Below are 24609 nucleotides of genomic sequence, written 5' to 3' on the forward strand. Positions count from 1 at the left end.
CTTCAGGGGGCTTCAGGGGGTGGATCCAATGGTGGCGCCGGTGCATCGAGCTAGAGGGAGACTACTGCGAAGGATTATAACTTAATTTTAAGAATTTATGTATATTCCGGACCGTCCGGGCACTTTTCCGGGAATATAATTGACAGACCTCGTATATTTTGAAATATGTTATCTATAAAATGCCTATCCATCATTATATTGCAAGTTAAAATCTTCTTCTTGTAGCTTTTGTACTGGTGTGAATTTAAATGACTTTTGTTATTGGCGATGTAACGTTCTAATAGGTCAAGTTTTTCCTCCTGCGTATACATTATACAAAATAGTTTCAACAAAAATGCAACTTAATAAAATAAATAGAAAATAGTGGAACTCCGGAAAAATTCGTTTAAAATATTATTATCATACACCGATACCTGTCAAAAAATCAGTAATATTACCACAACAGAGAACTGCTATTGTTTTCAGAACTACTGTAATGATTGTGAAGGTCAAAACTAATAATATCGTCAATTTTGTGTTTGTGTCTTTCAACAGGCAAGTTTATATATATATATATATATATATATATATATATATATATATATATATATATATATATATATATATATATATATATATATATATATATATATATATTTTAAAGACATGTGGTCTATATTATTAAGAATATGATTATTTTTTAAATGTTTTAAGAAACTTATTTACAAATTAGAAATGTAAAAGAATTTAGGTATTATTGGAAAATAATTAGCAATTAAGCCAAAAAAAACTGAAATTGCTATTAAAGTGGCTATTCGAAAATCGAATAATATACAGGGTGTCTCATTTAAGAAAATTGAGAAAAATAAATAAATAAAGGTTATTTTAATAGAAACAACTTTACAAGTTCTCACTAGGAAATGAATGTATAGTATAATGGGAGTGATAATTCAGTTACAAAAATTAATTAAAACCAGTTAAAGTGTAACATTCCATCAGTTAACACAAATAAAGCAATATTTGACGTCAACCCTACCCTCCTTGAACTTAGCTTTCACACGTAGACCAGTGACTACAGTGTGGAATGTTGTACATAGACCTATATCATAGAGGGAAAAAAAGAGTCATCTGCTTTCAAAAAACTGATGCCGACGTAATTCGTCATATGCTATATGCAGGGAACAGATGATTCCCAGTTCTTCCACCTCCTTCTTGCAAAAACATGATTTATACGAAAAGTTTTGGCCTTATTGTCAAAAAAATATAAAGGACTCACTTGTTGACTAACATTACATGTATTTTGAAGAAAGCTATATCAAACAGCAATTGCTTGAAATATTAAATTCATTTTCAATAGGTCATCCTCTGAATTCTAACGACATTGAGTAATAATGACTTCGATAGATGTCTAGTCCTACCATACTTTTTTTGGGCGACGCAGACTCAAAATCAATATTTGAGGATAGATCATTTTGAAATTCCATGTTATATTGGACTCGCAATTTATACTTATATCACGTGTATACTTTATGTTTTGGTTGTTTTTTTTATAGATTGATTTTTGCTTCTTTTTGTATATTTATTATGTTTAACCAGACCGGGACCTGGTTATCACAAATTTAACGTCAGAAAGAGCAAAAGTCAAATTTAGGAAATGTAAGTAAAGTTTCAGAATATGTCAATGTGTCCGCTTCAACACCCTGTATATTAAAATGTGTTACGCTGTCTTTAGTGCCATTAAAGATTTGGTTAGTTTCACCCACACGCTGCACTAAGCTACAGCATTAGTTTTAGATACATTTCTGCTGTGTTATGTTATTCGACCACGAGAATTGGTAAACGTCATCGCTGAAATTTACCGAAAATATCCGATCGTTCTCAAACCCGTGACTAAAGTACCGGAACGTATTACGCTGAGGTCTTAAATTGGCACTTTCAGTGTTCAATTGGATATTTTAGAGATTAAAAAAAATACTCTATCATTTTAGTCTTTTTTTTGCCAAAGTTTCAATATTGTATTTTTTTATGTTCTTCTTCTTAAGGTGCCATATCCATTTCACTGGATGTTGGCGACAATTCTGGCAAATTCTTCGCGATCCTTTGCGGCTCTAAAAAGTGTGTGGGCATCAAGACCGGTCCAGTCCCTAATGTTTTTGAGCCATGAATTCTTCTTTCTACCGATGCCTCGCTTTCCTTCTATTTTTCCCTCCATGATGAGCTTAAGGAATTGGTACTTTGTATTTCTGAAGATGTGGCCCAGGTAAGCTGCTTTCCTTCGTTTAACCAGTTGCAACAACTCTCTCTCCATCCCCATGCGCCTCAGGACTTCGTCGTTGGTGGTGTGATCTGTCCATGCGATTTTGAGCATTCTCCTAAATACCCACATCTCGAATGCTTCCACTCGATTCATAGTGCCAGCCTTAAGGGTCTAGACCTCGACGCCATAAAGTAACACCGAGTACACGTAGCACTTTATGAAGCGGTAGCGTAGTCTCAAACTAAGACTCTGGTTGGTCAGTATGGGTTTCATTTTTATAAACGTCGCCCTAGCTTGTTCGATTCTACCACGAATTTCCATATCTGGGTCTAGGTCCTCGGTTATCCAGCTACCAAGATACTTAAATTTAGAGACCCGCTGTATCCGTTTTCCTCCAGTCGAGACGTCCAAACGCACATCTGGTGTTCTGCTTATGACCATGACGTTAGTTTTTTCAACGTTAATCTTTAGGCCCGAGCGTTCTCCCGTCGCAGATATTCTATCGACACGGCGTTGTAGTGCTCTTTATGTTCTTAAATAGTACTATTTCTTCTATTTTTAGCGAGTATCACAATCGCTACTTTTTGTTTCTCTAAATGTTAATAAAATTGAAATAAAGCTTTTCTTAAGTTCTTCTTACAACGGCAGAGTAAAAAAAAGTTGTGTCCACGCCAATGAATCTTAATATTACAAGAAATATAAGGTCCCTCAAAATGCATTTATCTTCAAATCTCCCTGTAACTTCCTAAGTTGATATTCCACAACGACCAGTGCAAGTTCTCATGTTAAAGAAATTTTATAATTTTTTTGTTTGGACGTTTTTGATTTCTTTTTTCTGCTTTCAGTTGTCTCAGTATCTAAAATTTCTGTCAGGGCTTTATTCCTTTGTCAAGCCGAAGTAACAACTAGGGTTTTGACATGGGTATTTGCTAAGGTGGTTCCTTAAGTCAGTTTCGGCTATGATCTGCCAACTGCAGTCAGATTGTCGAACCTCGTCAGATGAAGCTGCATGAATGCAATGTGTACTGTTACACATAAAGTAAATATTGCCCTAGTCCAGCACGTCAGACTTCATTTTCCTACTGCACAGTAAAAAGCTCGCTATGGGAATTTAATTGTTTAGAAACTTCTCTCATTTCGAGTCGAATTGTTAAGCCTCTAGCGTCGTCGCACTCTAGAGTATGAAACCACATCAGGCGCTTTAATTGGGTTTCGCTATAACAACCGAATTGTAGAACGATATAACGGCGGGATTTCCGAGATATTCGCAACAATCCACCTTTTTTTAAGCCTCATATGGGCTAAGAAGAACTCAACTGCATACATTTTGCAGGGATTTTGAAATTTGTACCAGTGATATCTAAAAGGAGGTTTCCGATTTAAGTTTTTGATGCAAATAAAACTATTAAAATGGCAAATAAAATAACTCCATAAATAACTAACTCAAATTTTGATTCATGTTAGACATTTTCACACTTCCGATTTTCAGTTTTTATTATTATATTATATTCAATAAAAAATGTTATCCTTGCGATAATACATTCTTATATTTCTGCGTTACTCTGACAAAAATCACAAATACGCACAAACTCTTGAAAAGTATTCCTGTTTAATATCTCAAGACGAAATATCAACAAAAATTTTGGCACTAGTGCAAAAGCAAAACGGTTTTACTTTGTGCTCAATCCTAGAAAAATTGTTTTTATTAGGTTTTCGGGAGTAGTATGAAAGTTTTTTCAATACTTCATTGCCGAACTAATTTTTTTCTTTATTTTTGTTTTTGACTAGTAGAATGTATCTGTTTATACTATTTTTTCTGCTGTATTTGACTTACCATTGTTTGTGTGGTTCTTGTAAGTTCGGAAATTCGTTTTTTAATTATTATTGCACTCAGGGAAATTCACCTTGAGTGTTCTACTAAAAATTTGGTACAACTAAAATGCTTTAAAATTTAACGTATATGGTAATAGTCTAGCTATTATATTTAAATCTATTACGTTGCTAATACATTAATTAAATATTAAAAAATATTTTAAATTAAATATAATTTTTTCCATTTTTTTTTTAGTTCTTTGTAGATAATTTACCCAGAGACTGTCAGCATAAAGTAATAAAGTAATTGTTGAATATGAGTGAATTTATGAATTAATTGTCAAGTTTTTATCATCAAATGAAGTTTTCTTTTTAATTTTATCGCCTTGGTTTTTGAGATCATATTTAGAGAAAATTTTACGGTATTCTGGATTAAGGCAGGTATTTCGGCTCACACTTGCAATTTCAGAATTCGCATTGTTACCGAATAAACTAAAAAAAATAAGTTTTTACTAACTTTCATTGCCACGAAACAATAATAACTAAATAAAAAACTAACTAAAAATTAAGTTAGCTTGCATAGGGAAGTTTCGTTTTAAAATCACACGACAAAACGACATTTAGTAGACAGTAGATGAACAATTTTTCCTTAAAGTTCATTAAAGGGCAAAAGTTGAACCGGGCCAGCGACGTCGCGTATACTCTTTCTAAAGTGAATATGACGTCAAATTGAAGTCAGTCAGTTTGACGGCCTCGGTCTTGGCCCGGACCGGCATTATTGAATTAAAGTCTCGAAAATTTACCGACTCTAATACGGATAGACAACGTTCGAAGTTCCAAACTGCAAATTTACCGTAGCCACAACACGGAAAATTTATACGTAGGTTATCTGCCGGATTGATTTATGGTTCTGTATAGGTTTCAAATTAATTCGCTTGTGAAGCGTTGTACAAGGTGTATATTTATTTGAAAAACTATGATACGGCCACGCAAAGTTCTAATATAACATGTTCAATATTTATGGCGGTATAGTTATTAACGAATAATAGTGACAGTCATATGGTTTTTTGTTTTGTCTTTTACGCGTCTCTCACCCTTATTTATATTTCATAAGTGAAAAGAAATAGACGAAAATAAAGTATATTCAAAATGCAAATTTTCATCACTATCGCACAACTCGCTAGGCCTCCTAGACTTCAACTTGAAATATCAAAAAAAAAATGTCAAACAAAATATTTGTCCAAATTAAAAGTAATAATAATAAAGCAAGCATTCTATTTGATTTATTATTGACGTTGCAGAATTTTGTGAGCGAGTTTGCTATGGTGAAAATGGTTTAATTGAATATCTTAGTGGTCTCTATTTATAGATCGCCAGAAGGGGATATTCATCTTTTCTTAAATAAACTCAACGATTTATTTAACTTCATTAATGTTGGAAATAATAAAGTTGCTTTGCTTGGGGACTTTAATATCCAGTTCCAGGAAAATGTTAAAAATTACAAAGACAAAATGAACAAGCGTCACTTCTTGGATTTAACGCTCTCCCATAGCCTTGAAGGTCTAATTGATGTCCCAACGAGTCAGGAAAACTGCTTGGATAACATTTTTACAAATTTTGATTGTCAGAGAGAAGTAGATGTCATCGATACTCGTTTGTCTGACCACAGTGTAAGATTTATTGCCCAACAAATTCAACTGACAGGGTGCCGACTCTTCGCCATAGGCATATAACTTAAGTTGATTTAAACGATATTCAAGTATTGGTAAACGTGATTGGTCTTTTGTAATCCTACAGGAATATCGACATTGAACAAAAATTCAGTACATTCCTTGATATACTCATAAGCCAATTAACTGTGCCTTTCCCCTCAAGAATAGAACAGTTAAAAATAACAAATTAAATATCGAATAGTGTATACCGACGAATTACGAGAGATGCGGGATCATCTAAACTTTCTCCAGGATATCAAAAAACAAAATCCTAAATTTCCCGATATCGAAAATATAATAAAATCTCATAGGGCTGCTTACAGGGCGAAAATAAAATTAAGTAAAAAGTCTGCTAACTCGTTCTACATAAATAAAAGCAATAACACTTCTAAGGCAGCACGGCAGGTCGTCAATAGGAAACGCAAAAGTGGATCAAATTTTTATTCACTGGGTATCACTCCCGACAATTTTAATGACTATTTTTCAAACGTAGCAAATAAATTAACTTCAAATATTGCTACTACTTACGATTCAACTGAGTCTATGATGGCGCATACTGATAAGTGCTTTTCTTTCTGTGAAGTCTCATATATTGAAATGAGAGACATCCTGACCAGTTTTAAGTGTAATAATAGTAAAGACGTATATGGTACAAATATCAATATTATCCAATACATTAAAGACTTAATAATTATTCCATTGACTAAGCTGACGAATAGGTGCATATCTGAGGATATTTGTTGTCCAGAGTGATTCAAGTTTTCAAGAAGGGCGATGTAAATGATATAAATAATTATCGTCCAATATCTATTATCCCCACAATCGGTAAAATTATGGAAAAGATTCTATATTCTCAATTAGCAGCTTACTTCGAGGACAACCGTTTGTTGTCTCTGGCCCAGTTTGGGTTTAGACGTGGTAAATCGACTTGTGGAGCGATTAGTAGAGTTCTTGATCAGGTTTACGCAGCTTTTGAAAACAGAGAGTACTCCGGCACAGTGCTATGCGATCTTTCGAAAGCGTTTGATTGCCCGGCATCCTGTTCTTCTAAGTAAATTGCAGTGGTAAGATGTGGATCCCTCACGGATCCCTACAAAGTTATATTTTCAACAGGAGGCAGATCGTGGTCCTGAATGGAAAATCATCACAAATTATAGTTGTTGATCATGGAGTACCCCAAAGATCAATGGTATATTTTTCTCTTTCAGGGATTATTTAGCTACGCTACGTTTGGTTTGGGGTGAGTGTTTTCGATACAGAGGCGAGCCATCCAAGTGAATTTTAGGGATGACGTAAGAGCAAGATCTCCAAATATTAACTGTTCCGTGTTATTATATTTATTCGGCATTAAAGTATACTAGAAGCAACCAGGGTCAATATCCCCTTAATATTAATGTTTGCCACCATCTCACCAGAAACAGAAATGATATGTTGATTAACTACTCAAGAATTGCAAAGGCTAGAAATTATAAGAACTCTTATGGACCTAAATTCTTCAATCTATTGCCTCTAAGCGTCAGAGAACTGCCGGAGAGACAATTCTCTATTAAGGTCAAATCACTTCTGCTGCATGGCGCCTATTACTCATTTGATGACTTTTTTACCAATTTTAATAATGGTTAGCGTTTTTTGTGTTATGTCGCGGTATCTTTATAATTATACATGTATGTAGATAAATAAATAAATTTTAATGTACTGTGCTCTTGAGTAAACATAGTGGAAAAACTTGATATCTGATGATTGTATTTTTCTTAAAATAACACTCAGAATTTATCATAATCAGATTTTAGTAAGAGAAAAAACTACTGCCTTCGGAGATTTTACCGCACGACTTGAATTTTGACGTTTCTCAATTCAATAATGTCAGTGAATGTTACTCGTGTTGTTTTGCAAAAATGTACCCGAAAACTAACGGTCGTAGAAAAAATATAGTATGATAAACTTTTTTTTCTACTCCCGTCTGTAAAATACCTAATTACCCACCGATCTAGCGTGCGGAAAGCGTCACTTTACCACCTCAGTTTCGTTTCCCACGAATCCGAGCCACTTCGGGCATTTTCGGGATTTTACCGCACGGGTTTGGCAGCAATCGGATGTTTTCGGAGATATTTCCCACGCTTTGAATTTTGACGTTTGCGGTAAACTTTTCAACTCGCTCACTCGTTTATTTGTTTGTTGTATAATATTTATTTATTTGTTTGTTGTATAATATAGTATTGTAATACTTCTGAAAATTTCCATACTTTTTTTTTCTGGAAAAGGCGCTCAACATATTGTGCGCAGTAGCGAATTTTTCCCTGCTGGAACAGCTTTCGCATTACTCTGTGGTGACTATCCTCTATTTTCCTGCTTCGCTCTCTGTGCTTTCGATTATTCTTCTTATTGATGCACCTACTCTCGATTGCTCTGTATAATAAGTCTCATATCATGATGGGGTCCCTTAAAGAGTGCATGCTCCACACTTTGGACTAACTACCCTATATTGGTTTTTTATTCAAAAATTTGAAGCACAAAATAAACACTTAAAGATTGGTTTACTCAAAATTTATGCAATTTGAATAATTTTTGAAAGGCACCACGATGTTTCTAATTTGACGCAAATATTGCAATGAGTTCAATTAAGTCTTTACGTTTTCCATGTTTTTTAGTAAACAAATATCGCCGCAAAATAGAATAGAAAAATTACGAACAACTTAATATTGAAGAAATAACACTTGAAAACACACATTTATAACTATAACTACCTGGATAATATGCCGATGGCTCATCTGACGGAGGCATTCATTGAAAAATTTACCGGAAAGTGTATATTTTTCTGATATATACTAATATACAGTTCAAAACACAAAGCAATAATAGAGCTAATAACCGAAGGAACAAATATAGTTTTTATTAGTTGGCGCTTTACAGCATCACTTACACCGCAGCCGACACATTAGTCCCGGTAAACTATTGTTTATGGCCTGTAATTATCGATCGCCCCTCGTACGGGGAACAGTCTGGGTTACCCACACATCGTTCGCAATCGCTCTGGATTCATCGGGATTATACGGTCATTAACACAACTTTTAATTGACTGCGGCTTTGTGTTGTTAGCGGCCATATTCTTAAGTGCTCAGCGAATCATACCAGGAATGTAAAGGTTCAACGCCCGTTTGGAATGGGGTAAAAAAATTGGTAATTGGTTTCAGAACATAACACATTAAATCAGATTTTAGGAGTGTTTAATAGCTCCTTTTTTCGTTCTGTATTACAATTTACCTATGTAGTTCCAAAACTCTGAAATATGTATTTTTCTACTCCGTTCTGTAATTATTATACACCGAGCTAGCTTGAGGTAAGTGTCATTTTATCACGCCAGTTTGGTTTTCCACGGTTCCGAGCCAGTTACCGGACATATTGAATTTTGATACACAACACATATTATGCAACAAGTTCGGTAAACGGCATTTGACTCACTAGTTTATTTGACACGAGCGGATCGCAGCGGAGCGAGTTTTTAATAAACGAGTGAGTTAAAAAATTTACCGAACGTGTTGCATACTATACTTTTTCTACGACCGTTAGTTTTTTGGTACATTTTCGCAAAACAACAAGAATACATTCACTGACATGACCGTCAGAATTGACAAACGTCAAAATTCAAAGCGTGGGAAATATCTCCGAAAACGTCCGATTGCTCCCAAATACGTGCGGTAAAATCCCGGAAATGTCCGAAGTGGCTCGGATTCATGGGAAACGAAACTGACGTGATAAAGTGACGCTTCCCGCACGCTAGATCGGTGGGTAATTAGGTACTTTACATACGGGACTAGAAAAATCCCGTTTACCAAACTTGTTGCTTAATATACTATTGCAAAAAATATCTTGATACCGTGGTAGGCTTTGCTGAGATATTTGGACGTGAACTTTGATGTGTTTCCTTACTTCTTAATGTTTAATATTGTTTATTCCATAGTCTAAAAGAGCGTCTATGTTTCTGCCTATATTTTTAATTTCCCCAACTCCTCGTTATTTTAGACTAGTCATAGTCATAAATTATATTTTTCAATATATTTCTTAAGTATTTTTTGGACTTCGACAACATTGTACATTTATGTATGCATATTTCATTTATACGAACACTTATGGAGTTGTTAAATAAATAAAATAAGGAGAGTGTATGGAAATAACATCCGAATAAATCAAGAGGTTATTCTACAAGAAAAATACATAGTTTTCAAGATGCAGGGTGTCAAATTTAAAAAAAAAATGGGTTTTACTTGATATTTTAAGTATTCCTTGAGCAATTTTGTCGACATTTGGTTAGTTTGTTGTTTGTTATCACAATATGCTTATTTAGAATTAATTAAATTAAAATGATTATTTGCAGTGGCGTCCCGGGACGCATCCTGTCGAACATTTTTGACAAAAAAAATGTGCGCTACTGAAAATTATGCTTTTCCCTACCATTGTTCATATGAAAGAATTAAATAAAGTATTTCCGTGTAATATTAATAAGTGTTAATTTGATTTGCAATTCGCGTGACATAAATGTGCGCATAATTCAAAAATAAAAAAAAATATGTATTTTGGAATTTACATGTTGATTTGGTAGTCGCAAAAACTTTAAAAAGGACCTTAGAATTTTCCCCTTTTCAAGAATTAAAAAATACGTTCTGTTAATTTTCTGACCAACAACTTTTTTTTAAATGTTAAAAAAAATGTTTTAAATTTCGAAGTATTTCAATTTGTATACACTTTTTTCTGAGGTTTAAATGTTTAAATGTGGTATTAATTCGATTAAATATCGAAAAATTGTATATATTGAAATGCGATTGAATTTAGTTTTAATTAAAAAATATTAAATTCTTTTCATCTTGTATTACATTAAAACTAAATTTTCGTTTTTGTGTCAAATTTATTAATTTTTATTTTAAATAAGTTTCTACATAAAAATGTTATACCAGTTTCATATTCAACAAATCAACAAATTTTAAAGTGTTTATGTACATCTGAATAAAAAAAATGAACCATTGAAATATCGGATCCTAGATTTAGAGATTTATCCACTGCGCTGGTTCCATTAAAGTTTAGATCCAGTTTGGTCAAGAGTAATGAAAATAGTACATATTCAATGATCAGTGCGTGGAATAAGGGATAAGGGAGTAAAGGTGTATCGGACAAGCCTAAATTTCTTCCGTGTACACACTGCTGCACAGAGCAATAAGCTTTCCTGGACCCGGCTGTAATCGTGGGATTATTAGCGGTTGCGAGGATGCAGTTTGTCAATCAGCGCCTCCATTGTTGACTGCCGCGACACGTCGTGTTGCTGATTTAGCTTCGAATTCATGTTTGTCATCGTTTGGACGGTCGGCTGGCTCACAATTAACTAGCATTGGCGAAACGAGCATTGGAACGCTCCCATAATTAATGCGTATTAACAAAATGCGATCGGTTTTTCCTCAATTTTGTTGATTTTCTAAGAAATGGGTCTAAACATAAAATGTTCACGGCCGATTAAACCAAAATACCCAATTAACACTATAAATAAAACAAATCGCCCATGCTCGAAGATGTTTCACAAAAATTAATATAAAGTTACACACATGATCATTGGCCAAGTGTATCCCATATGTGCAAAATTACATCTTGCATACAATTTTACATGTGTATATGTGTACGTGTATCTACAAATTTCGCAGAAAATTTTAAAACATAAATTTACCAAGTTCGTTGTTAAATCACAGTTCATTTGAATTTTCACATGGCGTTTTGAATTAACATAAAAAATATATTTAACACGCATTTTGTAAATTTTTTAAAATACTTTTAAAAAACACTGTGTGCATTTGAATTGACGTCTTTATGCGTGCGGACGAAACACGGATAACATTTTGAAAATAATTATTTTTGAGAACTGGGGAGTTGTTTGATTCTTTATAGTTTCATTAAACACTGTTTTAGAGGCACTTCGAGAATTTACGGTGATTAAGTCTGACGTCACTCAGTAAATGTATTAGTACTATAGTACTGGATAAGAACATCATGGTTGAAAGATCTAAGACAATGGTATGGAAAATCCTCGATCGAACTGTTTCTTGCAGCTATTAATAAAACAGTGATTGTCAACATGGTGGCCAGCATGATACCAAACGATCGTTAAATCGTCACGGCACTATAAGAAGAAGAATGGTGACAATTTATGGAAAAGATGTGTGCCAAAAATTTAAAAAGTGATATGAATAAATACATGAAGTAAAATCAAAGTACTTAAACTGCTTAAAGATAAAGGAATAGAAGCAATGACAGAACTCTTCAACGTTGTATATAACGCTGGAATAATGCCCGAGGATTGGTTGAAATCAGCCTTCCAAAAAAGAACAGAGCAACAAAATGTAATGACCATCGGACTATCAGCCTGATGAGCCATGTTTTAAAACTATTCTTGCACATAATACATATAATACAAGAATTGGTGAAACCCAGATGGGCTTTCGTAAAGGTTTGGGAACGAGAGAAGCCCTGTTTGGTGTGCAAGTGCTGATTCAGAGATGTCGTCACGTGAATTATGATGTATATATATGTAGTATTGATTTTGAAAAGGCTTTTGACAAAGTACAACACGATAAACTGCTTCAACTTCTTAAAAGGGCTGGGTTAGATACCAGAGATGTCCGAATTATTCAAAATTTGTATTGGAATCAAAAAGCAGTAGTAAGAATTGGACCGCATCTCAGCGATGATATGAAGATCAAGAGGGGGTGCGCCAGGGATGCATTCTGTCGCCTTTATTGTTCAACCTGTATTCTGAAGAAATTTTTGACGAGATTGATCAGGTTACTAACTCGTGTGCTCAGTACGGACTTAAACTAAATGTTAATGAAACTAAATATATGATCATTAGTAAACATGTCTCACATCAGGATGATGGCATATATGTGGAAGGTGCACCTCTGGAACGAGTTGGGAGGTTGACGTACTTGGGCAGTAACATCAACGATAAATGGGGCCCATCTAATGAAATTAAAATTAGAATAGAAAAAGCAAGAGCAGCATTTGTAAAAATGAAAAAAGTTCTCTGTAACCATAATCTAATATTGAAACTGCGAATGAAAATGGTTAAATGTTACGTACTTCCGGTTCTCCTATATGGGATGTAGTCATGGACACTCACTGACGCAACCATCAAGCGTCTAGAGGCGTTCGAAATGTGGATGTACCGTCGTCTACTCAGGATCAGCTGAGTGGATAGAGTGAGTAACGCAGTAGTACTAGAGCGAATTAACAAACATCCGGAGATAATTTTAACCATCAAGCAGCGTAAGCTAGAATACTTTGGACATATTATGCGTCACCCTGAGAAGTATTCCATACTGCACCTCATAATGGAGGGAAAAGTGATTAGCAAGAGAGGCCCTGGAAGGAGAAAAATCTAAGACAATTGTATGGAAAATCCTCGATCGAACTGTTTCGTGCAGCTGTTAATTAAACAATGATCGTCAAAAATAGCAAGTATTGCAAAATTTAATGTCGTTCGTTACATTGTTTGAGAATGTGCTAAGCTAGCGAAGTGGACCTATTTAGATAGGCATAGGTATACTGAAACACTATTTCAATTACAATTTTTTTTTTCATACAAATTTTGAAATAATCTACACAATATATATAATCCCCACCATCGCAATACAGTTGCAGACGAGATGTCTGATTAATCGAAAGGGTGAAGCTTGAACTCTTCTGGCTAGCGGGAACACTGCTGTGGCTTCGGTACTAACCATGGATTGCAAACTATTCACGCTAACCGCCAAGGGCCTGGGTGATCGCCGCTAATAAAGGAGTTGACCCATTCGGTGACTCACTCAACCTGGGTGTGATGTGTATTTTGAACCATCACAACCTCCTTGAGTGAGCGACCGAGGGGATAAACGCAACCGGATTTAGGTACATTACGTCTACCAAAAAGGAGTTGTATTATCGTTGTTACCATTTTAATAACATTCCAAAAATAATGCAAGTATGTAACTATTTTGCTGGGGAGATTTTTTTAGGAGGGTGGATAGACACTAATTAACGACACCGTAGACATTGAATGGCTACTAACTTAACCTAAATAGAAATAAGATTCATTTCTATAATTTCATTTTCCTAGATGCCTAAAAGAGGATTATGGTTAATTGCTGTCCATCTGGATTGATTACAGCTTTCATTTATGTCTCTTCCCAGATTGAAATGAGCCAGATTTTCTTCTCAAATATAGAGGATTAATTATACACTTAACATCTTCTTTTTCTTGTGGTGCCTATCCGTTACGAATGTTGGCGATCATCATGGCAATGCGTACTTTGTCAACTGCTGCACGAAAAAGGCCTACTGTTGTTTTATTGAACCATGTACGCAAGTTCTTCAACCACGATATCCTTCGTCTACCAGGCCTCCTCCTGCCTTCCACCTTGCCATGCAGAATCAGCTATAACAAGTCATACCGGTCGCTGTTCCTCATTATGTGTCCCAGATATTCAAGCTTGCATGTTTTTATTAAGAGAAGCAGCTCCTTGTCTTTACTCATTCTTTCTAGGACCCTAAGATTGGTTATATGGTCGATCCATGGGATTCTTGAAATACGTCTATACAACCAGATCTCAAATGACTCGATTCTTGTACGAGCAGCCTCAGTTAAAGTCCAGGATTCCACCCCGTAGAGTAGCACTAGAAAGACGTAACCCTCAATAGTATGATCAGTGATAGATCACGGCATTTAAATAGTTTTGCTATTTTCAGAAATGCGGCTCTGGCCTTCTCTATTCTGCATTTGATCTCCAGAGAGTGATTCCACGTTTCACTTATCTTGGTTCCGAGATAAACACAAGTCTTGACACAACACTTGACATGCCAAAGTTAATCTCCCCCATATCTGTTATGGTAAATGGTATAGACGTTATTAGGTCTTCACTAATAAAGATTTTCGACATTTCTCAATAGAACATTAACACCTTGTAATAAATGGCTGTTTTTTAATTAAGGATGTTTATTTTTTTAATTAAATATCGCTTCCTGGCGGTTCTGGACAATTCCTAAAATTTTTGTATTTAAAATGCGAAATTTGATGTAACGTGTCACAATCGGTGGTATATACTGGCTTAACCAAGAAATTGGTGTCTAACTCTAACTCACAGGATATTGTAATAGTAATTACATATTTTCTGGATTCCTCCTGGAGCGGCTGTTGATCAATCGAACTTCCTGACATTTCTCCAATCATCCATTCTTCAGAGTTTAACTGAGAGAGTTCCAGTTAAGCTCTATTAGATTCATCAACAACAACCGATGCAGGAGGAATGGAGAAGAATTGTAAATAATGTCGTTCGGTAGTTGTTAATATTTTATATTATAATAGTTGTTGGTAAATCGGTTGATTGGTTTGCAGGTATACCATAGCAAACACCGAGGTTCATACGAGCTTTATCTGTATTGTAAATTATTTTGTATGGTTATAAATGGTTAGAAATTTCATAAGTCTGCTTCTTTACAACGACTTGCGTCGACTTTCCTTAAACGTAGAACTCGGTGCATATCTCAATGAACCCTCGTTTAACATATTTGACATGTAAATATTCTACACGGTCCGCAAGCGTACAAATATTAAAGGAGTTAATATGTAGGTACGTATTTCACACAAAGTATTTCTCTTTATGATCTCGAAACGTTCGCATATAAATTACACCGCACACTTTAACTCAAAGAACCCGAAAAAAGACAAAAAAAAACCATCGACATAATTCCCTTTTCTTTCTCGTTTTATTACTCTCCCGAGTTGAAAACTTAATTAAAGGAAGTGCTCGGTTTCGCCGGCAGGGCGCGCTGTTTATATACTTTGCAGTTGCCCGTGAGTATCGTATTGCGATTGCGGTAAAGGATGAAATAAATTCTAATTGGTTCGGATGGGAGGTAACGAATCGATCACGTTGGCCTATCTACAAGTTTATAATCTCGAAATTAAGGCGATTATTCATTATCTACTGGCAAGAACAAGACCAAGTGACTTTTCTAGAATTGTCAACGCTGCTAAAGCTGCGATTCATAATAACAAACGCTACATATACCACCACAATGGCAAATAATAAACAGGACCCAAAACAAAATTGTTTCGATTTATCAAATTTGTCAAATTCTTGACTGGAACCTTCGGCACTGTGGTAACACACAATAACGCGTTTTACCACAAACCGAAACTCAATTTTACGTATTCGACGCGCGTTTCGCCAACCAAGTTGGCATCTTCAGGAGAAGATTAAAACTTCTCCTGAAGATGCCAACTTGGTTGGCGAAACGCGCGTCGAATACCTAAAATTGAGTTTCGGTTTGTGGTAAAATACGTTATTGTGTGTTATCAAATTTGATTTACGAGTATGTATGATTGAATTCATACCTCTGAACTTTTTTATTGCCAACATTGTTTAGAAAATGCCTGTAATCGATGTGAACAATATTCATAACAATTTTGTAAAAATAGTATTATAGTATATGTTGTTATTTATCTTTTACACGTCGTTTGTACAAATTTTTTTATTGAAGATTACTAGTCCATATTTCCTATTTTTAATGTCACCATTAAAATTGCTTTTAATATTACTCAAATTACTATATTTGTACTTAATATTGTGCCTACTTCACCTTTGGTTTACTAACTATAGGTTCTGGAGAAAACTACGTAATATCTGAACCAATAAATAATGAACTACTATATAAAAGAAACAAACAATAAGCAAAATAAACGTTAAAAAGATCTATACTTAAAAGCTGCCCTCAACAAGTACAAGGAAATATATCCTATATCATTATAAATTACTAGTTCCTGCTTTTAACGTTATTACGCTAGTATGTCATTGTACTATATAAATCCCGCTTTCCCTACTTTACCTTTTTACCCCTTTTTACCTGCGTCACAGGTTTTATACAGGATTGTGAGTTATTATTTCAAAATATATGGAAAAAAATCTTGTATGAGGCTTTTAAAAACACACATATCAGTAATTTAAATCGGAATATACGGTTTTAGCCATAAGTTGTATATGTTGCAGTCAAAGTGTACAGTCCAGTCAATGTATACATTTACTAGCCAATGCATACATTCACTTCCCATTTTATTGGAATGAACACTTTAACTAGTAACTGCATGCATTAACTAGGTAATGCATGCAGTTACTAACCAACTGCAGTCAAAGCGTTCATTGATGAATTTAAAAATAAAATTTAGTTTAGCGAATAATTAAATTAATTATTGACTCGAGGATTATTGCACTAGAGCTAGAAACTAACTAACTAACTAACATGGAAAGAAAATAATTTGAAACACAAACACATTTATAAATAAGAAAAACACTTTATTTGTTTGAACAATTCAAACTTCCATGGCATTTGGAATTGCACAATTTTTTTGATTTAAGGCGTGCACATCTATTTGTGGTGTAGTATTGGTGTAGATGGTGCCCCAAATAGTAAAAAAATTCGAAGTTGATCAGCAACTTCATTATCATCTTTCATCAAACTTTGTTAAGTGCACCTGGTATGCCAATATAAATTTAAATTTATCATCTGGCTGTGATTGGAAGTCAATTAAATCTACTTGACATCTTGAATTAAAACGAGAAAACACCATTGGCTTAACCACCAAGCCTTTCTTTTCATTCGCCCTTTTTTTAAGGCACCCTTCACAATTATTTAAAAATGTTTGAATATCTTGTGCTGTTATATTTTTAAAGCGAAGGTTAAGTTCCTTTTTCATTCTATCTCGTCCACCTTGTCCAATTGATAAATGAGTTTCATATAAAACTTCAAACAATTCTTCAACAGTAACATAATATAGCACTTTTTCATTTGCTATTGGTGCAATTAGTTTATCCACATTACATACATACACTATATCATAATGTTTTAGTAACCAGAAGTGACCATTTTCTTTTTTCTGAGCAGATTTAGCGGATTTAACATCATTTATTAGTTTTGTATATCTTTCCGCAGTCATACGAAAGCCTTTAACTTTTTGTGGAGTATTGTTAATATATTCGTAGAATTTAACTTTCATCGCTTCTTTATCCATTTTATATTTATGACTAAAAACATAATTAATAATTATTAATTACTCTGGACACATACAATTTAAACAATTCACTTACCAAGAATCTCAAACGGAAAAACAACAAACAGCAAACGGTGCAGCACGAATAAAGAGGTTAGGTTTTAGGTTTCCCGGTAAATTTAACCCACTTCCCACTTTGACTAGAAGCAGTCCGTGAATGCATACATCCACTAGCAAATATGTTCACTTCGTTTAAAATGAATACTTTAACTGCAGAGTTTAGCAAATGTATGCATTGGCTAGTAAATATATACATTTACTAAATGAATGCTTTGACTGCAACATATATAATTAGAGTTTATTTTTTCAACTTAGCACGCTAGCATCATTGCTAATTTTGGTTGTAGATTGTTGAAATAATTTTTATGCAACATAATTTTTGCTGACCTCTGCGAGAGATAATCGATGGTCTGTAGACGGTACCGGTAATTGTGCCTTAATCATTACTGCAAATTTAATAATCGTCTTCGGTCATCAAGTCATCGAAAGAGTGGGGGTAATGGAGGAACGCAACCGCGCCGGCAATAAAGTCTATGTTCGGGGCCCCAATATATCGGCTATGAAGGCGCGTAGTCGTGAATTCGATTATGTAAGCGACACACGGACCCTTAGTTAATTTAAGTTTGACTTTAAACAAATTAAACGTCAATTGGGTTCGTCGGCATCTGCGGGCGCTGACTGCCTGCCTCACCATCTTAGTGTTCGAAGTTATATGAGTCCCCCCCTCTCCCTCCGACTCTCACTGGCCACAGCATAATTCAGAGAAGACTCTTGAGGCATGTTGGGTCGAACTTTCTCTATCGACGAATGTTGATTAAACGAAATATACATTATTCCATAACGGGGACCCGGCGCGTAATAATTACAATCGCTAGTTCGGCAACACCGCTTTCCTCACGAAAAATGCTGGAATGTTAAAATGTGACATCGCTACAGCTACTTGTAACGCGATTTCTTCGACGCTTTCTATGAGCTTTTGAACAGCACAAATCTGCAACGCTTGACACTGGGGGTCGATCATAACCTTCTTAAATCGGATAAAAATATCTCTCACTTGTGCGATAATGTTGGTAAAATATAAATTTACATTATTCTCGCAGTATGGAACCAATTTTACGCTTCCTTGTTTTTCTAAGTTGTAAAGAAATCGTTTGGTTTTTTTATTTGAATTGAATTATGATTGATACTCCTATTCATATTTATAATTCACACACAAGCACAAAAGTTATGAAGCTTTCCGTCATAAACTTAAAAAAAATAGTATACAACAAGTTTTACTTTAAAAATGATGCCCGACGATCAGAAGCCATCTTTCTCTGGTACCTTCCGGCCTAACGGCTTTTATTCGGACTGCCAGCATGCTGTGTAACTGATTTCCGGGTCCTCTTTTGATCGTTCTATGTTCCAGTCATAACAGTATACTATTATAAAAGACAGCAAATTTCATCCATTAATCATTCCAAAACCAGTGTGACATCAGTTAAATTGTAGTTAAATTACGTTTTTTGCCTTTTAAGAATTTTGACAAATAATTTTTATGATTAATACGTCATTTAAAATCCGTTCTCAATTTATCTCAAAAACTGAAATTTTGCATTTATATTAAACATAATACAGTAATATATACAGTGAACGTCTAAAATATGGACAAATTGATTTAATTTTTTTTTTTTTAATGGAGCATATCATTTAATCATATCATATCCATTTTAGAATTCGGCGTTAAATTTCGTATCTAATTCATAACTAATTTTAAATCATCTAAAGTTTATCCTTTTTTCTTATACCCTTTTAATTTTAGACATCCCCAGAGGAAAAAATCCAGTGAAGTAATATCTGGAGATCTTGCAAGCCATTTTATTGATTGACACCAATCAATCGTCTTGGTATCGACTTCCACTTTTTAACCCACCCACTGTATATTTGTGTGCTAATGTAGCGTATAATACATAATATGGATATAGCATGTTATTAAAAAAAAACCTTGTGAGATCATGCTTCTAATTGAATTGATTAAGTGGGAAATGCAAACACAACTGCCTATGCGTCAAAATAGTAACCCTTATTAAACTTTTCTCTTATTTATTTCTCGGTGTTTTGTGTATCTCAACGGTTAATTTATGTTTGAAACAAACATTTTTACTTTGTTTTTTTTTTCAGCTTACGAACCCAGAAGCTGCAAAATCTCGACCCCTACGAAGTACGTTACGTTATCTCGAAAGCCTTAGAGGTGTGGTCTAAACATTCGAGATTGACGTTCACCGAAGTCGATAGCGACAAAGCGGATATCCTTATTTATTTTTACAGGTAAACAATTTTTTTAAGCTTGGCATCTGCGTATGTTGATTTTCTTATTTGCTGATACAGAATACGTAAATATGGCAGCTGTTAACAAAATTTTAACATAAAAGCCTAAACGAATAGAAAACAATGAACAGCATGAAATGAATGAAAGCAAATGAACAATAATAAAATGCGGTGTTCAGACATTCCCATTTTTATTGGCCGGTTAACCCATATCATTTTTTGCTCTGAAATTATTTATTTTGTTGCACTTAAGAACACATTACATGTGTCAAAAAATAAAAATAAAAACTCTAAACATACAAAAAAATACAATAAATAATGTTTTGGAGCACATTAGATGTAACATATAATTTATACATAAATATACAAAAGAAAGTTCAAATTCGACAGAAAACAACTAAAAGTAGATTGTTTTCCAAATAGAACCTGATTTGATACAAAAGAATGCATAATATTTTATGATGCCTGAGTGCACCACTGGCAACAACCGGTTTCATTTTTGGTGATATTTTACAAAGCATGAAGTATGTAAATGCACACTACACTTATTACAAACGTAAATTGTGTCGCTGTGGCAGATTCTACATCTCCTTCGGGCTTTATTATTATTCATCTATGGCGGGTGCAATATTTCTTTGAGTAATTGTTTTATCAGTTTTTAAAACTCGCAAAGCAATGTAAAATTTAAAATCAAATCACTTCGTCATTGAAAAATATTTCAAGCAGAGTTTTTCCAGAAAGGCTATTTTTTAGTTCCTCACATGATCTAAATTCATCGGATATAGGTGTAGACAGTGGAAGCAAGCCTGTCATTTGCAGAAAGCATGCGTCTTCTTTTGAATCCCAGGGTTTTATCATCCCATTCAGGTTCAGTAGTTGATGAATCACAGGACTGTTGAAGGACAGCTGTATCATTCGGTGTATGTAACTTGAAAGTTCCAACTATCCCAGTTGATTTATGTTATCGTTCTGTAAATATTTTTCAACGTTATTTTTACCATATATTTGCAAGGAATGGAATGCTACAATACATAATAATACGTAAATCCAAATAATACTTTCGACTTTCATTGTTATTGTGCTCATCTATCACTCCGCCGCCAATTCCTTTTGAGTCAAATACCTCGGAAAATGCCATATTTTACGAATTGTAACGTTCACCGCACAGGGCACAAACTAATACTAAAAAACACGCTAATTGTTGGTGATTATTGATCACAAATTAAAAGTTCTTAAGAAATATAATGTTAAAACCAGATCAATCAAAGACAAAGTCTACATTGAAAAACAAGACAAAAAATATCAATAGAAATATGAAATGGCCTTAAGACGACAAATAAATTCATCAACAATGACATTGGTAAGGACCTTGGTGTCAGTTTATTTTATCTATGCGGACGACTTAATTTTTTTTAAATCCGGTTTTCAGAGGATTGTCTTACTCTCCAGCCTAGTTTAGAGCAAATGAACAATTTGGCCCTAAATGATAACTTTCAACTTAATACAGCCAAGTGTAATGCAGTCTCTTTTTCCACCACAAATCTATCGGTGAAATGTGTGAAATATGACTACCAACTTTTTGATGAAACTGTCTCCCGTTCTAACATTTTTTCTGGATTAGGAGTAATATTCGACTCTAAATTATCCTTTGTTCCTCATGTTAATAAGGTACTGGTAGAAGCCTCAAAAGCTATGGTACGTTGCACCAGAGACTTTAGTCATATTAATAGCGTAAGTTTTTGAAGTATGTATGCTATACGTTGGACGGAGTATATCCCCACGAGGCTTTTCGCATACAATATTATTAAATAGATTTGGTTATGTGTCCCTTAATGATCGCCCCTATTACCATTATTTTTGATGGCTCTGACCCATTACATAGAATAAATTTTCTGGTTCCCGTATTAACACATTGTTTCTGCCCACACCAAGAACTAATATTTTAAAATTTTCACCTATTTTCTCGACTTTTTTCGCAATCTATTACTAAGTTAAAAACTTTATTGGCCCATTAACTGTAATTTTTAATTTATGTATATTCCCATTCTCTTGTTTTTTTATTAGAGTTAATGCGTATGTTAGCCTAGACTTTAGGTTAAGTTTCGTCAAATCATCATTACTTACAATGCATCTGTAACTATTTAATACTTTATACTACAATCTACCTGACTTCTTTAAATAAATAAATAAATAATAGTATAATGACGTATGGAAGTCACAGAAATGAATTTTTGGAGACGTGCCGCGGCTCAAGGTCAAGAATCGAGAGAATAAAAAAACAAAAAGGACCAGAAAATCATGGAAGTAAAACAGACGAAAGTGGTAGGGGCACGGTATAGAGGATTAGCCAAACAAGTTATAAGCTAGACGCCGCAGGGTAAAAAAAAATAGAAGAAGACTCAGAAAGAGCTGGAAGGGAGGGGGATAGACACTTAAATTCGATTAGTGGCAGGTCGGATGACGTCGGAGAACATTTTAACCCCGATTGTATATATATGAAAACTTTAATATTGTTGCATTATAATCTCGCAGGCCAATGATTTATTTCCCCTCCCGAAAATCAGTTTCTCCCACCTTACGTGATTACCATTCATTTTTATGCAACACTCCTCCCCCCCATTTGTCCCTTGCTTAAATGCATCGCATCAATTTCATGGCTTAGTTCGACGTCTGGAGTGGGACTCTGTAATTCGTTTTATGTGAAGACGGAGAGATTATTTCGGTATTGCAGCATTTTTAAACTCTGTATGCGCTTTCGGATACATTCGATGGAGCCGAACGTATCTCCGAACTTCAAGGCGAAAGCTCTTTTAATTTCAGCATTTCCTTGTTCACTTTGGCGAAAACAGATCCAATTCCTATTACTATTTTCCATGTGTGGGAGCAATTCGTTAAATAAATTCAAAAGTAGCTCCTTATTTAGTCGAAACAATTCAATGAATCTATTCTCCCTTGCAGATTAATTCGTTCACTTCTATCTCTCGTTACTTTTTGCAATTTTTAGATTTGAGATCCGTCGTCAGTTCTCCTGCTTACGCAGTAAATGTCTCAAAACAGGATACATCTGTAATTTAAGTTGGGGATTATGAACACAAATTTTTAAAATCTTTATCTCCTATGAGGTTTCAGGAGAGAATACGAACTGAACAAATACCTACATGGAATGCGGTTATTCTATTCTATATTTTATGCTAATTTTAATTAAATTAATTTAAATTAAATGTTCGAAAACGAAGTAACAAACATCAGTCATCCAAAATAAAAAAATAACAAACGCTTTATGGTTCCTTCTCTTGGTAATATGATACTAGTTACAGAGTCTCAGTCCTGTGACTCCAAAGCATAACTTTTCCCCTAAAATGACAAGTTTTCTGGCAAATTTTTTTGAAAACCACCCTCCCCCAAACCCCCCTCCGAGCACAACTTCCGCGATGTCGGATAAATCCATAATGAAAACGCACTTCAAACAAGTCGACGTCGCGCCACACGTCGCCCAAACAGACACGGCAACGATTGGATTTGAACAAGACCACCGGTGGATAATTCCAAATTCGAATAAAGATGGAAATTTCATCAGTCCCGGCAGCAGCCTGCGTCGTTTCATTTCGCTCCCCCTCGCCAGGATCGTCCGAGTGAACAGACATTGTATTATTGTATTAATATCGGTATTCAAATATCGCAAAGTCGCTGCGAATGACACGCGCCTGAAATATAAACCTGTGTGTCTCTATTTTTACGATTTCGGCGGTCGTAAAGTCCGCATCGCAGAGCTGCGTTTTAATTATTACGTTCGGCGGAAATGGAGGAGACCAATTGACAAAGTGGATTTTTTTTCAAACGTAAACCTTTAGAAAGTATATAACAGTATAACGTTCGGCTTTTAAATACAAAAGTTGGGGTCTTGTAGCAGCCGATTTTTGTAAAATTGACCAACTCCAAAGCCATATAGCAGCTGCAGCTGATCGTATGCGTCGAATGCGGGAACTGTCAGCGGCCATGTCGGTTGTTGATCGCCGCTAGGTTCTATTGGTTGAAAACGAGGTTTCCTGCAATCCCCGCGCATGCGATTTATAAATGTTTATATTTGTTAAGAGTCGTTTCAAAACTTACTGTATTATTAGTTAGCAGCGGAAAAATGCAAGAAAAAAATCCCAAATTTTCAGAATATTTGTATCGAAATGAACAAAAATGGCAAATATGCGTTATGAAATTAGTAACATTAATGTTATTTAAAAAAAAGCCGGGACGATTTCTTAATAATTAAACCCGTTCTTTACCAACCTTTTGAATAAATAAAAATGAAACAAAAAAATCGTGATAACAGTTTTTTATTCATAGATACATACGTTGATACTTGCATAGCAAATCGCAATACATAAAATCTAAAACAGAAAAATCGTACAGAGACAACGATTATAAAAAGA

General features: G+C 34.6%; 1 protein-coding gene and 1 long non-coding RNA gene across 2 annotated transcripts in view; one reads left to right on the top strand and one right to left on the bottom strand.

The window, feature by feature from the left end:
* Positions 1-24609, top strand: part of LOC132698924 (matrix metalloproteinase-14-like) — a 176653-nt gene that overhangs the window by 128962 nt on the left and 23082 nt on the right. Inside the window, exon 3 of the mRNA XM_060665252.1 lies at positions 20039-20185. Coding sequence (XP_060521235.1) covers positions 20039-20185 — 147 coding nt within the window. The remainder of the gene's footprint in view (positions 1-20038; positions 20186-24609) is intronic.
* LOC132698925 (uncharacterized) lies at positions 17103-18113 on the bottom strand. The gene is made up of 2 exons (XR_009618449.1): positions 17916-18113; positions 17103-17852 (listed from the first exon to the last, which is right to left on the bottom strand). It is a non-coding gene; the product is annotated as an uncharacterized LOC132698925 (long non-coding RNA).

This window comes from Cylas formicarius, unplaced genomic scaffold (assembly GCF_029955315.1).
Source record: "Cylas formicarius isolate icCylForm1 unplaced genomic scaffold, icCylForm1.1 PGA_scaffold_3__17_contigs__length_32017465, whole genome shotgun sequence".
In the NCBI taxonomy this organism is placed as follows: Eukaryota; Metazoa; Arthropoda; class Insecta; order Coleoptera; family Brentidae; genus Cylas; species Cylas formicarius.